Source organism: Pipistrellus hanaki (genome assembly GCF_964339955.1).
Source record: "Pipistrellus hanaki genome assembly, chromosome: 13".
NCBI classification, from domain to species: domain Eukaryota; kingdom Metazoa; phylum Chordata; class Mammalia; order Chiroptera; family Vespertilionidae; genus Pipistrellus; species Pipistrellus hanaki.
Window position 1 is genome coordinate 23,627,947 of NC_140515.1, and position 15,779 is coordinate 23,643,725.

General features: G+C 51.5%; 1 protein-coding gene across 1 annotated transcript in view; it reads right to left on the bottom strand.

Annotated features, from left to right (window-relative positions):
- DNAH1 (dynein axonemal heavy chain 1) overlaps nt 1–15,779 on the bottom strand; it is a 68,606-nt gene that overhangs the window by 37,163 nt on the left and 15,664 nt on the right. The window contains exons 9-24 of the mRNA XM_084901864.1: nt 10,912–11,069; nt 10,190–10,401; nt 9,263–9,561; nt 8,378–8,528; nt 7,454–7,647; nt 7,143–7,368; nt 6,453–6,572; nt 5,914–5,996; nt 5,342–5,483; nt 4,704–4,859; nt 4,124–4,322; nt 3,791–4,044; nt 2,719–2,931; nt 1,020–1,184; nt 423–544; nt 188–293 (exon numbers count right to left, since the gene is read on the bottom strand). Coding sequence (XP_084757990.1) covers nt 188–293; nt 423–544; nt 1,020–1,184; nt 2,719–2,931; nt 3,791–4,044; nt 4,124–4,322; nt 4,704–4,859; nt 5,342–5,483; nt 5,914–5,996; nt 6,453–6,572; nt 7,143–7,368; nt 7,454–7,647; nt 8,378–8,528; nt 9,263–9,561; nt 10,190–10,401; nt 10,912–11,069 — 2,800 coding nt within the window. The remainder of the gene's footprint in view (nt 1–187; nt 294–422; nt 545–1,019; nt 1,185–2,718; nt 2,932–3,790; nt 4,045–4,123; nt 4,323–4,703; nt 4,860–5,341; nt 5,484–5,913; nt 5,997–6,452; nt 6,573–7,142; nt 7,369–7,453; nt 7,648–8,377; nt 8,529–9,262; nt 9,562–10,189; nt 10,402–10,911; nt 11,070–15,779) is intronic.

A 15,779-nucleotide genomic window follows, 5' to 3' on the forward strand; every position in this document is an offset into this window, starting at 1 on the left:
GGTCTCCCAGTCCTGAGCTGGGAGTTATGCAGTAGACCTTCCTCCCACAGGTCCCAGGTGCATCTCACTTGCCACTTCATTTCCTAATAAAGGACTTGGGCTAGAGTAGAGCTGTTTTCCTTGGGAAGGAGTCCCAATGCTTCTGGCCCTGAGCCCAAGGCCTTGAGCCCCAGGCCCAGTCACCCACCCGGGCAATGTTCTCGAAGCACTTGCGCAAGTGAGGCTGCACAGCAGTGGGGTCCTTAGTCTGGGATAAGATCTCAAGTAGTTCATCATCTGACAGGAAGTAGAATCTGCCAAGGGAACGGGTAGAATCTGATAAGGGAGTGGGTCAGTACAACTGAACCCCTGCAGCTCAGCCTGGGTGGGATCCTCAATGCCCCAGCCACTGACAGAGTGGGTGTGAGGCAGGTGGTGCTCACCTGGGGAAGGCCCTCCTCTTGGTCTCCAAGTACTCGCTGAGGCCCTTTTGTACCATGTCTAGCAGCTTGTTGCAATCCCGCAGGCTGTCCAGCAGCCTCTGGTCAGGGCACACATTGATCACCTGGTGGTCCGGACCAGAGAGAAACCAGAAGTGAGCATGGTCCAAGTGGGAGGCATTAAGGTGGGCTCAAAGAGCACCCATATGGGCTAGAGACCCTCAGTGGGGCCTGGGAAGGAACGGAGGCAGGAAAACCGCCCTGAACTAGGGATTGCATTTATCACCCGTGTCAGTACCACAAAAAAAAAGCCAATGGTCAAAAAAGTTAGAATTAAACAAAATCAAGGGGTTTGATGTGCTGCAGAACTTTAAAATGCTAATGTGGACGGAAAAATTCCATGAAGAAAATAATTTTGTGTTTCTCAGAAGTTTCTCTTCTGACGGGAAAGCTCACTTGGAAACATAGGCCAAGACCAAAGCCTTGGACTTGTTCTCTAATCTTTCTTGTTCAGGGAGAGATGAGACCCGGAGGCTCCCAGCAACGTGGCGGGGGCCTTTCGGGGTCACAGATTCCCATCCCATCCCTGTGTGAGCTCACCTCCCGGTTTTCATAGGTGTTCTTCATGATCTTCCTCCAGATCCGTTCCATCGTCTGGTAGCGTTTGCTCTCCACGGGCAACTGCCGATTGATGTCCTCAGAGCTGAAGATAGGCTCCAGGTAGAGCCAGGCCCGCTGACAGTTCAGCCACTCCTCCAGCACTTCCTGGGCAAGGCATGCATTGTCAGCACCCAGGGCCCAAGAGGGGGGCTCTGTCCCCCTGACCCAGACATTTCACACACCGAGTGCTGGGCAGAGGATGACATCAGAGCCAGTGTCTGTGGGAAATTTCTAGATGGCAATGTCAGCCACAGTGCTCTCAGGGACAAAGAGGCTGCATCAATGCCTGCCCTCCGGAGAAACCCAAGCCCCCCAAAAGAGCTGGGAGCCTTTCTTCCCAGGAGGAGCCACTCCCAAACCAACAAACCCCCAAGTAACAGAGGAAAAATCCCCAGTGCATGGAAGCCCAATCAGACTCCTATGACCCAGAAGTCTCTGAGGTGTATTAGAACTTGAGCTTGAGATCTCTAAAATACTCTGAAACGTTGGTTCCAGAGTGAGACATCTTCAAAGCAGGCTACCTCCCCTCCTCGCCCCAAATTTTGCCTCCAAATTCCCCTTTCAGGATTTATCTCTTGTCTTTTCCTATCAATGCAAACTCATTCATTTCATTCCATTCCATTCCATTCATTTATTCATTCGTTCATTCTCTTCCTCTTGAGATGTATGTCATGGTCAGCTCTGTGCCAGGCCCATGTAGGCACCAGGAGAAGCAGAGGGGAACAGGATGTGGTCCTGCCCTCTAAGAGCCCACAGCCCACTAAATGGCCAGTTCTGCCTCTGAATCACCAAGAGCCTGGCATGAGCGACAGACCCTGTAAGAGGCACTGACCAAGGGCTATGATGGGAACGCCTTCCTGGCAGGGGTGAGGAATCAGCGAGAACTGCTTGATCCTGAGCCTTGGAGATGGACAGTAGGGATGGAACTCCAGGTGCAGGGGACAGAGTGAGCAAAAGAGGGAACCCAGGGATAATACTGACCAGCTCAGGTATCTCTGGGTGGTCTAAGGAACACACACACAAGACCTCCTCACTTGGATTCTAGCCTTCCCTGGAGGTTTCCAAAAAGCTCCAAGGAGGCCCCAGGGAAGGGGTTGTCAGAATCACACAGGCTGGCCTAGCCCCAGCACAGTGTTCCAAGGCTCTGCAGACAGCCCTTGCCTCTGACCTTGAAAGCTCTAAAAGGTACAGTCCCTAGTGCCCTGGCAACCTCACCCCAAGCCGGCTCTGAATGAGACAGGAGTGGGAGGCCCAGGGCAGAGTGGGAGAAGGCTTAGGGAACCTCAGGGCTTTGTGGTGTCCAGGCCAGAAAATTCCAAGAGTGGAGGTTCTAGTTGTTCCAAGTCCAGGCAGTCCTTCGGAGGTCTGCTGGCAGGCTTCAGGCCCTTCCTTAGCCACAGCTTTTGACCAATCAGTAGCCCACCCCTACATCCTGAATGGCCTTCTCTAGCAGCCAAACCTCAGAGATGGAGAGCCCCACTCTAGTCACCCTCACAAGGATCCTGTCAGACAGCCAAAGCTGTGAAAACCTGGACAAGGCTCTCCAGCGTTTCAGACACCCAGACACCATAAAGAGCCACTTATGGGGCGGATGCTGCCAGGGTGAGGGAGGAATAAAGGAAGGCCATGGAGGGCCCACCTGAGTCAGCTTCAACTTGTTCTCCCAGGAGTTGATGCGTTGCTCAAAGGGCTTCTTGTAGGGCGAGAAGGACATGCTCTGGGTCATGACAATATGGTCGTCAAGCAGCTGAGAGGCCTCATCTGGGCTCTTGAGGATGTAGGTGTCTGTTTCCTTGTAGGGCAGCACATTGAACAGGATGGATGACCACTCCTTCTCCATCTTGTCCAGTGCCTGGGGTGGGGTACAAGTCAGTTTGGGTCCTGAAAAGGGCTGGCCTACATTCTGTCTGACTAGCACTGCAGGAAAGTGCCTGGGCTACCCAAGGTGAACGCTACCTGGCCATGGCCTTCACTTGGGTCCCTCTGGCAAATACTCTCTGCTTGTCTGGCCAAAAAGTCCCCCATGGACCCTTATCTGAATTAAAAGCCAACTGGCTCTCACACATGTGCTACCTGAGTACAACAAGCATATTGGGAGACAGCTAAGGTGCTAGTTAGGAGCTCTGTCTCAGTTACAGCCCTTACTGGCTAAGTCACCCTAACCATTTGCTGAACCTCTCTGTGCCTTAATTTACTTATCAATTAAATGAGGGCAATGCTATTAACTCTTCCCTGGGAGAGGAAGTAACTTGAGAGGAGTACCTTAGTAATAACTGGTCTTCTCCACCCAAGTGTCATGACCAGCTCTGTGCCAGGCCCATGTGGGTACCTGAAGCAGAGGATATTGTCCCTGCCCTCACAGGACTGTTATTAACTCAATGAACAGAATGAACCTCAACCCCTAGAACTGGGGAAGGACCTCCGGGATGGAGCCCAATACTGCTGTCCTCCTACGCCAGGGGTCTTCAAACTACGGCCCGCGGGCCACATGCAGCCCCCAGGGGAGTCTGATCCTGCCCGCCAGGTTTTTTGGGCAGTGAGCGCAGCCAAGGTGTTACAGTAGGGATTAGTAGTTCATATAGTCCGGCCCTCCAGCTCTCTGAGGGACCGTGATCTGGCCCCTACTTTAAAAAGTTTGAGGACGCCTGTCCTATGCTGTCAGGCAGGGCCTGGGGCGGGGGGGGGGCAGGGTGAGCCTGCTGGCTGCCCACCTGCTCAATGGTGTACTCCTTGCCGGCCACCTCAGCCACCTTGCTGATGCTCTCAATGTGGTCCTGTAGGTTCATCTCAAGGCAGCGGGCGAAGGTCAGGTTGGCCTTGGGCCTGACGTTAATGTTTATTTCATTGGACAGCACCTCCCAGTGCCGGTTCCGCATGCCAGGGTTTCGTAGCCCCTGGATCAGTGGGATGTATGGCTTGAACTCCTCGATGCGGGCTCGGATGTCCAAGGCCACATCCTGGCAGGCTGCCGGGCAGGGTAGGCGGGTGTGAGAAGCAGCCAGCACAGGCAGGGAAGCAGGGGATGGACTGGCTTGGTCACCTACCTGGGATGTCCTTGAATTGTTTCACACACTTGTGCATGGTCTTAAAGGATTCAATAACATTCTTCTCTAGTTGCTCAGCATCAATGGCTGACAGGGGGTCGTTCATCCAGCTCTCGGACCAGCGCAGCCAGTCAGAGGCGGTGGTCCAGAGGTCCAGGTAGGGCTGGAACTCCTTCACCATCCTGGACAGTTTGTCGTACTGCAGAGACAGGAGACCCAGGGCTGCCGTAGGGTGATCTCTCTATGCTGCTGCTTTGGGCCAGGTCCCCTCCCCATCCTTACTCCTGGCTGCTGCCCCGTGGACTTGAGCCTGGCCTCCCTTCTTCCTGACCCCTTCAGGCTCTGGGCTCTGAGAGGCTGAGCAATGCCTGCACTGACCCTCAGGTCTCTTGCCTGGTTCTATCCAATTTCCTTGCCTTGAGGACCAAGGGTGGTTTAGCTCCTCCCTGCAGCCTGCTTGGTCCTGCCCCCAAATGCCAGGGCCCTGCAACCTGGTAGCTGAGTTCTCATATAGCCACAAACACATGGGATCACTCTCAAACTCTGGGAGTTAGAGGACAGGGTGCCCACAGGAGCCTACGTTGGTGATGGGCAAGCCGAAGATGCGTTCGCGGTTGTTATAGAGTACGGCCAGCTGCTGGCAATCCTTCAGCTGCTTCTTGACTCGTCGTACTTCATTGGCGATCTCGTGTGCTCGCGCAATCTCCACGTGTGTGGAGAAGCCAGCTACCACAAGCTGCAAGGAGCAGAGTCAGAGGCCTCTGTGGCCCAACCCATGCCCACATGCACCCAAGAAGCCCAAGATCGCTAGGCATAAGCATCTCCCAGTTCTGAGGGCACCTTCTTCTCCAAGAGGGAGCAGGCAGCTGACTACCCTGTGGTCACAGCAAGATCAGAGAAAGACCCAGTGACCTGAACACTGAGCCCACTGCCCAAAGGACACAACAGAAGAGTTGGGGCTCTTTGCTACTCTGAATTCTTCTGGAGCTTGCTACCCAGACACCCCTCTGGCTTTCAATTGTTTTTTTGTTTTTTCAGTTCATTCTTTCAGACAGTTGTTCATTCATTCACCAATTCTTCCATCAAACATTGACATAGCAACTCCTGAATACAAGAAGCAAGGCCAGCCCTGGAGTGTGTGTGTGTGTGTGTGTGTGTGTGTGTGTGTGTGTGTGTGTACAGGGAGCCAATCCCAGCAGAGTCTCAGCCAAACCCTACCTGCAGCCCTTCCAGCTTCTCCTGGAAGTTGTTCTGATCCATAACCTGGATTTTGTGGAACTTCTCCTCATCTTCAAAGTGCTGATGCCGCACCAAATCTATCTGCCCAAGGATCTTAGTAGGCCAATTGTTGGCAGCCCATCTGGATGGGGGAAAGGTGAAAGTTAGTGAGGGGTGTCAAAGCTGAAATCAAGATGGTTTCTGGTTGAAACCGGTTTGGCTCAATGGATAGAGCGTCAACCTGCAGACTGAAGGGTCCCAGGTTAAATTCCGGTCAAGGGCATGTACCTTGGTTGTGGGCACATCCCCAGTGGGAGGTGTGCAAGAGGCAGCTGATCGATGTTTCTCTCTCATCGATGTTTCTAACTTTCTATCCTTCTCCCTTCCTCTCTGTAAAAAATCAATAAAATATATATTTTTTAAAATGATCTTGGCAGGGCATTTCTGCTGTGACTGACTGCACAGCCATAGTCACAAAGATATTTGAAAGCCACTGTAGCTTAGCACCTCTTCTCCTACCTCCTGCTGTCCACCACCCACCTAGGGAGGGTGGGGACCAAGCTCCTGCTCACTTGTCATTGAAGTCATCTGTGCTGAGGTTGTAATGGAATTCATCCATGATCTGGTAGTCATCCATGACCTTCACAATCCGCTCCTGTAGGGACAGGCAGTGATGAGAATGCCTGTGTGCCTGGGCTACCCAAGGTGAACGCGTGCTAGAGAGGCTGCTCTCTTCCAGAGAGGGGAGACCTGGGGTTGGGGAGGCGGCATGGGGTACAAGGCCAGCATTGGGCTCAGAGCTTCAAGGGCCATGGCCACCACACCTCCAACCTTCAGCCCCGGACCCGTATCTTCCATCCTCCTCACCTCCTAGACAGCACAGCTCTGAACGTTCACTGTGTACCCAGCCTCATAGCTCTCCCTAGCCCCACCTGTCCTCTGTGTCTACCTCACCTCCGTGTTCCCGATCTCCCAGCCCCTGCCTTCAGACCTGAACAAAGGTCCATGGCTTCCAGCTCCCCAGTTCATGGTTTGCCCACCTGACTTCTAGCCCCATCAAGATCTCAGACAGGAGTCCCCCCGCTCCCTAGCTTCCATGTGTGTGCCTCACCTCCAGCCCCACCAGCTTTTCAGGGATGCCCTTCATCCACTCTCGAAGCTCAGCCAGCTCCTCTATGCTGTTCGGCTTCTCATAGATCTTGCGGCTGATGCTGCGAAACTCCTCACAGATCTGGCGGTGGGAAGAGGGCACTAGGGAGGCCGGGTGCCTCTTTCTTACCTTCCCTGGGACCTGCTCCCCCTTACTGGTCCCCAGTTTTTCCAGATAGGAAATTGCTCCCACTCTACCACATCCTGTAGCCGGCTCACTGGGGAGCTGCAGCCTTGCGGGGGGCAAGAGCATCACCAAGCACACTTCACCTTTCCCAGCCTCCTGGGCTGAGCCTACACACACACACACACACACACACACCGCGACTTTTGAAGCCTGCACTTACACATCCTCAGCTCTGTGAAACAACCCACCTCAGGGTGTTCTTCATGAGAAGGTCCCAGTTCTCTACAAGCTTAGAGAAGGAGGTAGCAGCACTCCCGTCCTGCCCCCCCCCCCCCCCCCATGGGACAGCTCTCTGCAGACAGGCAGGGTCAAGGCAGGATGACTTCCAGGCCCTTCCTCTGGCCTGGTGTCTGCAGACACCCCTGACCTTGTCCGGAGACATCTTGCTTGTAGGAGTTCACCCTGGACACAAGGCTACAGGTGTTGCTGCGTCACTGGGGCTGGACCGGGTGGGGGGACACTTACGTCTTCCACTTCCTTGTGCAGGTTCTTGGCCAGGATGTCCAGCATGGAAGTGGCCAGGGCCTTGCGCTTCTTGGACAGGCTCTGCTTGACATTGTCCACATTGATGTAGAAGGGCCCAATGATGAGGCTGCTGGGCAGCGAGCTGTCCAGGATCTCTTTCTCCTGTAGGTGGGTGAGCACCACCTTCTGCACCTCCTCAGCTGACGGGGATCGTGTCTGGTAGTCCCTGTGGACAATGGGCACACAAGGGGTAGAGGGTGGTGAGAGTGTGGGTGGGGGTCACACAGACACACTCAGAGGCACACACGCACTTGAGGAATGTGCTGATGTCATTGTTGTTCAGCTCCAGGTACTTTCTGTACTTCTTGGCGTAAGCCTGCAGTGGGATCATGGCCTTGCGCACAGCGTTGGCGATGGTGGTCCTCAGCTCCTCCACCAGGGGCTCGTGAAGTCCCACCGACTCCAGCAGGGGGTTACCGCTGATGAAGATGTCTTCCATCACCAGCTGTGGAGTGGAGGTGGGGCACAGAACTGGATGAGCCATGAGCAGGTGGGCAGAGGAGTTGGAAATGTGATCCAAAGACTGAGTGTGGCCGCACACATAGAGCATGGAGGGGTGGGGACATGGCAGGACTGTGGATCAATACAAGACCAAAAGCCCCATAGAGTCCACCAAGGGGCACTGTCTTTTTCCATCTGCACCTGACTCAGCCCATTGACAAGGAAAGAAACAGATGGAACAACCAGGTCAGTGATGGCTCTGACTGACCAGCAAGGAAGACAGGAGGGAACTGGAGCTACAGAGGCTGTGGACCAGGGCTTGGGCTCTGTGCAGATCTGGTAATGAAATGGGGACTTCTGACGAGAGTGTGGAGGTTGGTCCGTGTCCACATCTTAGCTGAAGGGAGAGGTCAGGAGCGGGGTGGGGTCAAGAAGGTGGGATCTGGGTCAGACATGGCTGTGGCAGAAGTGGACCAGTGAGCCCAGTTGGCATCACAAGTCTGACAGCAGCTGTGTGACCTTTGGCTAAACTTCTCTGAGTCTCACGACAAAATGTGGATGTGGATGGTTCCCAACTCAGCCGTGGTGAGGATCAAATGAGCTACTCAAGAGTTAAAGGGCGGGGCACCCTGCAGCCAGGTGAGGCCCAGGATAAAGCTGAACTTTCAGGGCAGCACCTGGGGCTGCAGTAGCCACTAGCAGCGGAGCAGCAGGTGCCTGGGCCTTGTGGGTACCTTCTCCAGCTGGGGCACTGCGTGGGTGGCCAGGATGCCCTTGTCGAAGAGGGTGAGCAGAGCGGTCTCGAACTGCTCCAGCGGCGTGCTGTAGTGCACTCCTGAGTTGTCCAGCACCAGGTCCACGATGAAAAGAGGATTCTTCCGAGGCCTGTGGGGCAATGGCGGGCTGACCATAGGCAGGGGCCTGCGGAGGCTTGAGTGCAAAAGGCCCAGCTCTCTGCCCTTTCTGCCACCATGGTGGCTCTTGAGCTCTCCATGCATGAGACTTGCCTCCTCCCTTCTCCCAGAAACCTCCAAGTTATGAGAGAGAAAGCCCCAGACCAGCCAGATAGACTCTGGCCACTTACCCAGAGTTCCATGTGCACCAGGGAGGGGGAGGACCCTCTGTGTGGTCTGGAGTTCATCAGGACAGGTTGGCCACACCCTGGGCACTGTGGGTCCCCACTCTCCCTGGGGGCCTCTAGCCTTGGCTCCCAATATTCACTACATCTGACAAGTCTCAAACCTGGGTACTAGCTGGGCCTCCCCTCTGCATTCCGGATTGCCACCCACCCACCCGGACTTCTGATGGCATTTCAATCATCCCGTGTCCCCTGACTCCTGCCAGCTCCCCCTGGGGCTTGGTCCTAGGAGTGAACACCAGAGTCAGCCTTGTCTGCTCCCCCTGCAGCCAGAATGAAGGTCACACAAGAAATGCAAGCCAGGACGGAAGCCAACAACCAGGGTGGAAGCCAGGATCTCCCTGCTGTCCAGGGCCTGGCAGTGATGGGCACCCTGACACTGGTCCCCTTGGTCCCCACACCTTGTACCACCATCCTAGCCACTGGGGCCTGGCAAGGAATAGTTCTGGTGTCAACAGGAGCCTCAGCCCAGGGGGCCCACCTGTAGGGGCTGTTGATGAAGTCTTCGCCCCATTCCATATCTTCAGTGCAGTCCAGCACGCTGCAGCAGGCGTCACTGATGAACTGGGAGAAGCTGCTCAGCGAGTCCTGCACCAGGAAGCGCAATGTGTCCTGCAGCATGTACTTGATCAGCTCCATCAGCTTGCGCAGCTTCGACATGAGGTACACCTCCCAGTTGTTCTCGTAGAGGTTGTACCAGCCCTTGCTCATGTCCCGCAGGCTGCTGCGCATGGCCACCTTGAGCGTGCTGATCCAGCTGTCTTTGAGGAACATCTGCACCTGGAGTGGCCAAAGCTGGCGTCATGTGGCCACCCTAGGGAACCGCTGCCACAGCTGCCATGCTCAGGGACTCCGGGCACCAGGGTGCTCTAGTGGCCTCAGGACTCAGACTACACAGGGATCTCCCCCAAGCCAAACTTATGGACAGTCCCTGCCAACCAACACCCTCCGGTGACCCTGTGAACCAGGCTGCTCTGGGGAAGCAGGGAGAAAGGAGAAATGAAGCAGGGCTTTCCTTCCAGCCAAGGGAGAGAGAGAGAGAGAGAGAGAGAGAGAGAGAGAGAGAGACCGACCAGAAATGAGGCAGAGACATAGAATGGAGCAGAGAGGGGCAGAGACAGAGGAAGCCTTCAGGCCACCTGGCAGGGTCTCCCATGAGGCGGAACCCCTGCTCTCTGGTACCCGATCCTCAGGGAGACACAGGGTGCATGGCATTCCTGCTTTTGCTTCAGAGGCCACTAGGGTCAGGATGGAAAGTGACTGGCTCTCCTTTTCTCTTCAGGGTGAGCCACCCCCCTTGGCACCCACCCCAGCCTAGCAGAGGTGCAGGAAGAGGCGAGGCCTGGTTTGTAGGAGAGCAGGGCTCCCAGCCTCACCACTGGCTCATGTGCCCTGGGTGCCCACGCACCTGGGCGAAGGTCTGTGACTGGATCTGCTCGAACTCCTCCAGGCGGCTGTACTTAGAGAGGCTTGAGTGGAACAGGGACATGGAGATCACCTTGTTGCACTCAGCCCGCACCTTGCTGAGGGCTGTGATGACCTCTGGCCGCGTGAGCAAGGACGCAAAGGTGAAGTCCCCCTTCTGCTCCCGGAAGGGGTACTTGGGGACACTCACCAGTCCTGGGGGGAAGGGGGGGGGCAAAGACCAGTGTCAGATGGGCCTAGGACACACCCGGGGTCAGGAAAGATCTAGAGGGACATAGCTCCTGCCTCCCTCCCTGGAAGAGGCACACATGTCCCCAGAACCTCTCTCTTTCCATGGTCTGTTAGAGGGGCCCTAGGGCCCCACAATGAGGTGCCTGCTCTCGGGTGTGGAAATGAATTTCCTCCAGGTCCCTCTGGGTCACAGACCTTCTGAAGTGGGTGAGAACTGTGAACCCTCTCCCCATCCACTCCTGCCCACTCTGCACACAACCCCTGAGGCCCATCTGGGCCTACCGTGGGATAGCAAGAAAAGATGTGGGCAACCAGGACCCTTGGAATGCCCACTGTCCATGCCCTCCCCAGCTTACCGGGCCCTTTATACATGCAGAAGATGGACCCCAGGGAAAGAAGTTTGCAGAGATTGGGGAGCTCAAAGCCAGGAGGACTTGGGGGGACCTAAGGTCCTCCTTTGCCTAATGCCCTCACCTTGCGCAGGCACCTTCTCCTCTTCCTTCTTAGGCAGGGTCACGTAGGAGAACGTTTCGGGCTTGGAAGAGACAATTTGGTCAAAGTTGATCTTGTTCATGCTGCGCTCATAGTCTAGGTTCACTTCTCTGGCTAGACTGCTGAGCTGCTCCAGAACCCTGTCCATGGGGACCGAGAGAGGGGTCAGGGGGCTCCACACACCCTGTCATCTACCCTGGCATGGGCCTGGGGACATGGGTTTGGGGTTTCCTCTGGCATTGGTGGACGCACCTCCCACCTAGACCCCTGGCCACTGACCTCATTACCCTTGTCAGCTGCCTCTTTCATGACATTCCACCCTCACATCAGTCCCTGCCTCTGCCCAGTTTGCTTCGCACTTCTCACTTCTCAAAATCATCTAGCACAGGCCACCTTCCCTGTCTAGTACCCTCACCCTCACCCTGCCCATTCTAATCCACTCCCTGTTCCCACCTAGTCTACGCCCAGGCAGCCCCTGAGTTCATAGAGGTACCAAGCTCTCACATTATCTTTGAGCTTCTGCATACGCTGTTCCCTCTGGCAGCCACACCTGATAGATCCAGACCCAACTCCACCTGAGCAGCCTTGCTCCTCCCTGGGGGTTTCTGTCCTGGGCATCTTTGTCCTCTTTGGGAGAAGGAAGGCCCCATTTATGCTCCCACAGTGCTCTCCTGGCCTTGACACTCTTGGTCCCCTCTGGTCAGTAAGCACAGGATGAGGAACAGTGTGTGCATGGGATATGTCCAGCTTATGGTCATTTCTGCAGAGCCTTCAACAGGGCTTTGTATCAAAGGGTTCCCAGTACGCAGGTGTTGAGTGCACACATAAAGAAATGAATGATCCAAAGACTAGAGGCAACAAACAGATTGCCAAACCTCAGAGGAAGGCAAGGGACGTTTGGGGAGGAGGATGGGGGAGAAATCAACCAAAGAACTTGTATGCATGCATATAAGCAAAACCAAGGGACACAGACAGTACATGAGTGAGGGGCTGTGCTGGGGTTGGTGGTGGTGGTGGTGGTGCAAGAGCAGGTGGGAGAGATCAACGGGGGGAAAAGGAGACTTATATAATACTTTCAACAGAATAAACAAACAAACAAACAAAAGAAACAAATGAAAGCATGTCCATGGCTCAGAGCCCCATATGACAAGCAGGTAAGGCTATTGTGGGAGGTGGCCCATGACATCCAGGAGCCCTCCTGTTGGCCAGGTACCTCCTTCACCAGTCCCTGGCCTGCAGCTCTCCTGTGCTTCTCTGCTGCCCAGTCCAGCAGACCCAGCTCAAGTGCTGCTTCCTTCCTCCAATGACCAATAACTGAGGCAAACACAAAAAACCAAGCCCCCTTGTCCTGTCTCCCTCAGGATAAATTCTGTGGTGGCATTCATGCTTTAGAGTTCCCCATGTGATCAGAGGCTAGACTTGTTCTAAATCCACATCTTTGCCTCATTGCTTCCTCTACCATATCCTTCTCTCCCCTACAGATTTCTCCTGAGAGGACTTCATCAACAAATCAATCGCTTACACAAGAATGCCCGAATCAGACTTTGTTTCTAGGGACTGACCTGTGGCAGGACTTAATGGACCCTGAGCCTGTGCTTCGGAAACAGCTGCTGCCATCCAGCTGGGAGATGAAGCCAGCATGCACTGGAGGCATGCTGAGCCCCACACACCGAGCCTGAGGCCGCCTGCATCAGATTACTTATTACAACTAAAGTAGTGTACTAGTGTATTTCCCTGATGTCTAAGCCAATCTGAGCCCAGCATCTTTATATGTAAATGTTCTAAATAACCTAAAACTGAAGAAATGGGATTCTGGGCAACAAAGGTAATAGTGGCTACATCAATTCAACTTGCCCAGCACATACTCAAAAACACATACATACATACATACATACATACATACATACATACCTACATACAAAGAAAAAAGAAAAGCAAGAACAAATAACACCTTTAGCATAAATAGAATAGAGAGAAGGCTCAAACTTTACATTATTTTGAAGTAGAAAAATAAACATCAACTCCTGCTGCAAGCCTTCCTGGAGAACAAGGGAAGACTGAGGAAACTGTGAAAGAGGAAGTAGTGGTAGCCCTAAGATTGATCTAAAGTCCTGCCAGAAAGAGCAAGCCCATCCCCACCTGCAGATATACTGAGCAAGAGTCCTGGAAAGGCATAAGGAAGAAACTGACATGCATGCATTCAACGTAGCTTCTCAGAAGGGCATGACTCATGAGGAGGAAGGTGACAGGAGAGAGGAGTCATTTGGAGATTGGACAATGACTGGGGAAAAAAGTAAAAGTGAAAAATTTGAGTCCTAAAAGAAAAGAGAACAACAACAAAAAAAAAACTTGGAGGACACACAATTTTGGAGGACACACAATTCTTCTTACACACACACACATACACACATACACACATACACACACACACACACACACACACACACAAACACACACACAGAGCTATCCATTAAAAACAGAAAACTAGTCTGTTACACTAACAGCAGAGGGCAACCTTATTCTGTTGGAAAACATCCCAAATCCACTGAAGTGAGTAGGTGAAAGTGAAGTACAATTTTTGAAGTTACTTTAAAAAAAAGAGAGAGAAGACTTTAACTGATAAAAAGTCTCATGCACTCCTTAAACAAACAAACAAACAAACAAACAAACAAATGGAGAAAACTAACACAGCTCTTCAAACTGAACTAAACATCTTCAAAAAGTATTTGGGCACATGAACAAAACACCTTAAATCAGACTCAAAAACACAACACAGAAATAAGAAAATGGGAAGAAAAGATATTTGACTGAAAAGAAAATAAATGGAAGAAACAAAATTTTCTCAGGAAGGAAGGTTAAATTACAAGGTGCCCAAGGAAGAAGAGAGCCAAATAAATAAATGTAATCATAGAGTCAATAAAAAATGTAATAAAGTACATTGAAGAAAGGCAGGAATATAACCAAGAGAATAAAAATGATAAAGAAAAAGAACTAAAAGGGATCAGAAAATGGTTGAATTAGAAATTGGCAAAGAAGCAGCAAGACAGAGAGGTAGATAGATAGATATAATGGAATCTCTGATGAAGAAAAACAAAACAATAGGACAAAACTAATATTTAAAACCAATATTCAGGAGAAGGAGGAGGTGTGCAGTTGGTAGACAGCTGGAGAATTTGGGGCTGCTGAGCCATTCGTCCATACATACCAACAACCCTGTCAAACTAGCCCCTATCTTCCTAGTTACTTCTTCACCAGGGACGCCCCACCCCCATCCTAAACCAACCCCTCTCTTCCTTCATTCTTCACAAATCTATTGATTCTTTGTCTAAAAAGAACAAAAGCTTCCGGCTCTGGAAAACACACACACACCTGTAATTCAAAAGGAATTTCCAGAAATAAAAGAATATCTGAATTTCTGTGTTTAAAAGGCCCATTGTGTATTTGGGAAAACTGACCCAGAATGATCAACTCTGAGGCATACTGTAGTAAAATGATTGGGCTTTAAAGATTAAAAAAATCCTCAAGGACTTCAAGCAAAATAATCAAATAGCTTACAAGGGATGGGGCATTGGACTAGTATCAGGCTTTTCAAAAGCAACATACAAAGCAAGACAAGCATTAAAACAAAACAAATCCTAGCCAGTTTTGCTCAGTGGATAGAGCATCAGCCACGGACTGAAGGGTCCCGGGTTCGGTTTTGGTCAGGGTGCATGCAGGTAACTGATGTGTCTCTCTCACATAGATTTTTTTCTCTCTATGTCTCACTCCTTCCCTTCCAACTCTCTCTAGAAATCAATAAATGGAAAGAAATATCTTCCAATGAGGATAACAAACAAATAAACAAAACCCTCTAGGAATAAAAGTGTGAACCAAGAATTTTATATTCAGTCAGGTTGTCCTTCAAGTTTTAAACATGCAAGAACTCTAGAATGCTATACTCTTGAGCCTTTATAAGAATATAATGGAATAGGAGCTGAACCCAACCAAGAGACTAATGGGGTTCCAGACACATTACCCCAAAATATGGGCCTTCGCATACTGAATGTTTTAAGCTGAAGGAATAGAAACGTGTAAGGAAAAAGGACTTTCTTCCTCCCCTATGAAATGATAGGGGAAACGTCAGGAAAGAAGACTAATATGCTTAATATAGAATACTTAATTGTAGACTTGAGGCTTACACAAAGATACAGATGAGACTGAAAAAATATCATGAAAAATATGTTAAAATATTCAGTAGAAAAAAACAACTAAAAAATGGAAGGAAAAAGCAGATGAGATTGAGGATTGTTGCATAGGAAATAGAAGAGAGTTAGGAATACCATTAAAAACTGACAAACTGGATATTAAAAGGTTAAGTAGGAAAGCAGGGGTTTACAGGCATTATAAAGAGGATAAGTACAAAAGAATCCACTAAAATGAAAGTACAAACTTTCCTAAATAACAAAATGAATTTTAAAAATACAAGAACAAAGAAAATACATCATGTAGAGAAAAATAGCATCTATAATAATAAAAGTGTAATATGCTAATTAAACCAGACTTCCTTCCAGACATCCTTCCAGATGACCTTCTGGATGAAGCCGGAGCTGCTAGCAAAACCCGGTTCCCGGGTGCCAGAGGGAAGCTGGTGCTGGCAGCTGGGGGAAAGAAGGCCTGCTCTTGCATGAATTTTGTGCATCAGGCCTCTAGTAATAACTAAAATCCTATCTAATAAAAGAGTAAAATGCAAATTGACCATCACTCCAACACACAAGATGGATGCCCCCATGTGGACACAAGATGGCCAGCAGGGGAGGGTAGTTGGGAGGGACCAGGCCTGCAAGGAGGGCAGTTAGGGGCAATCAGGCTAG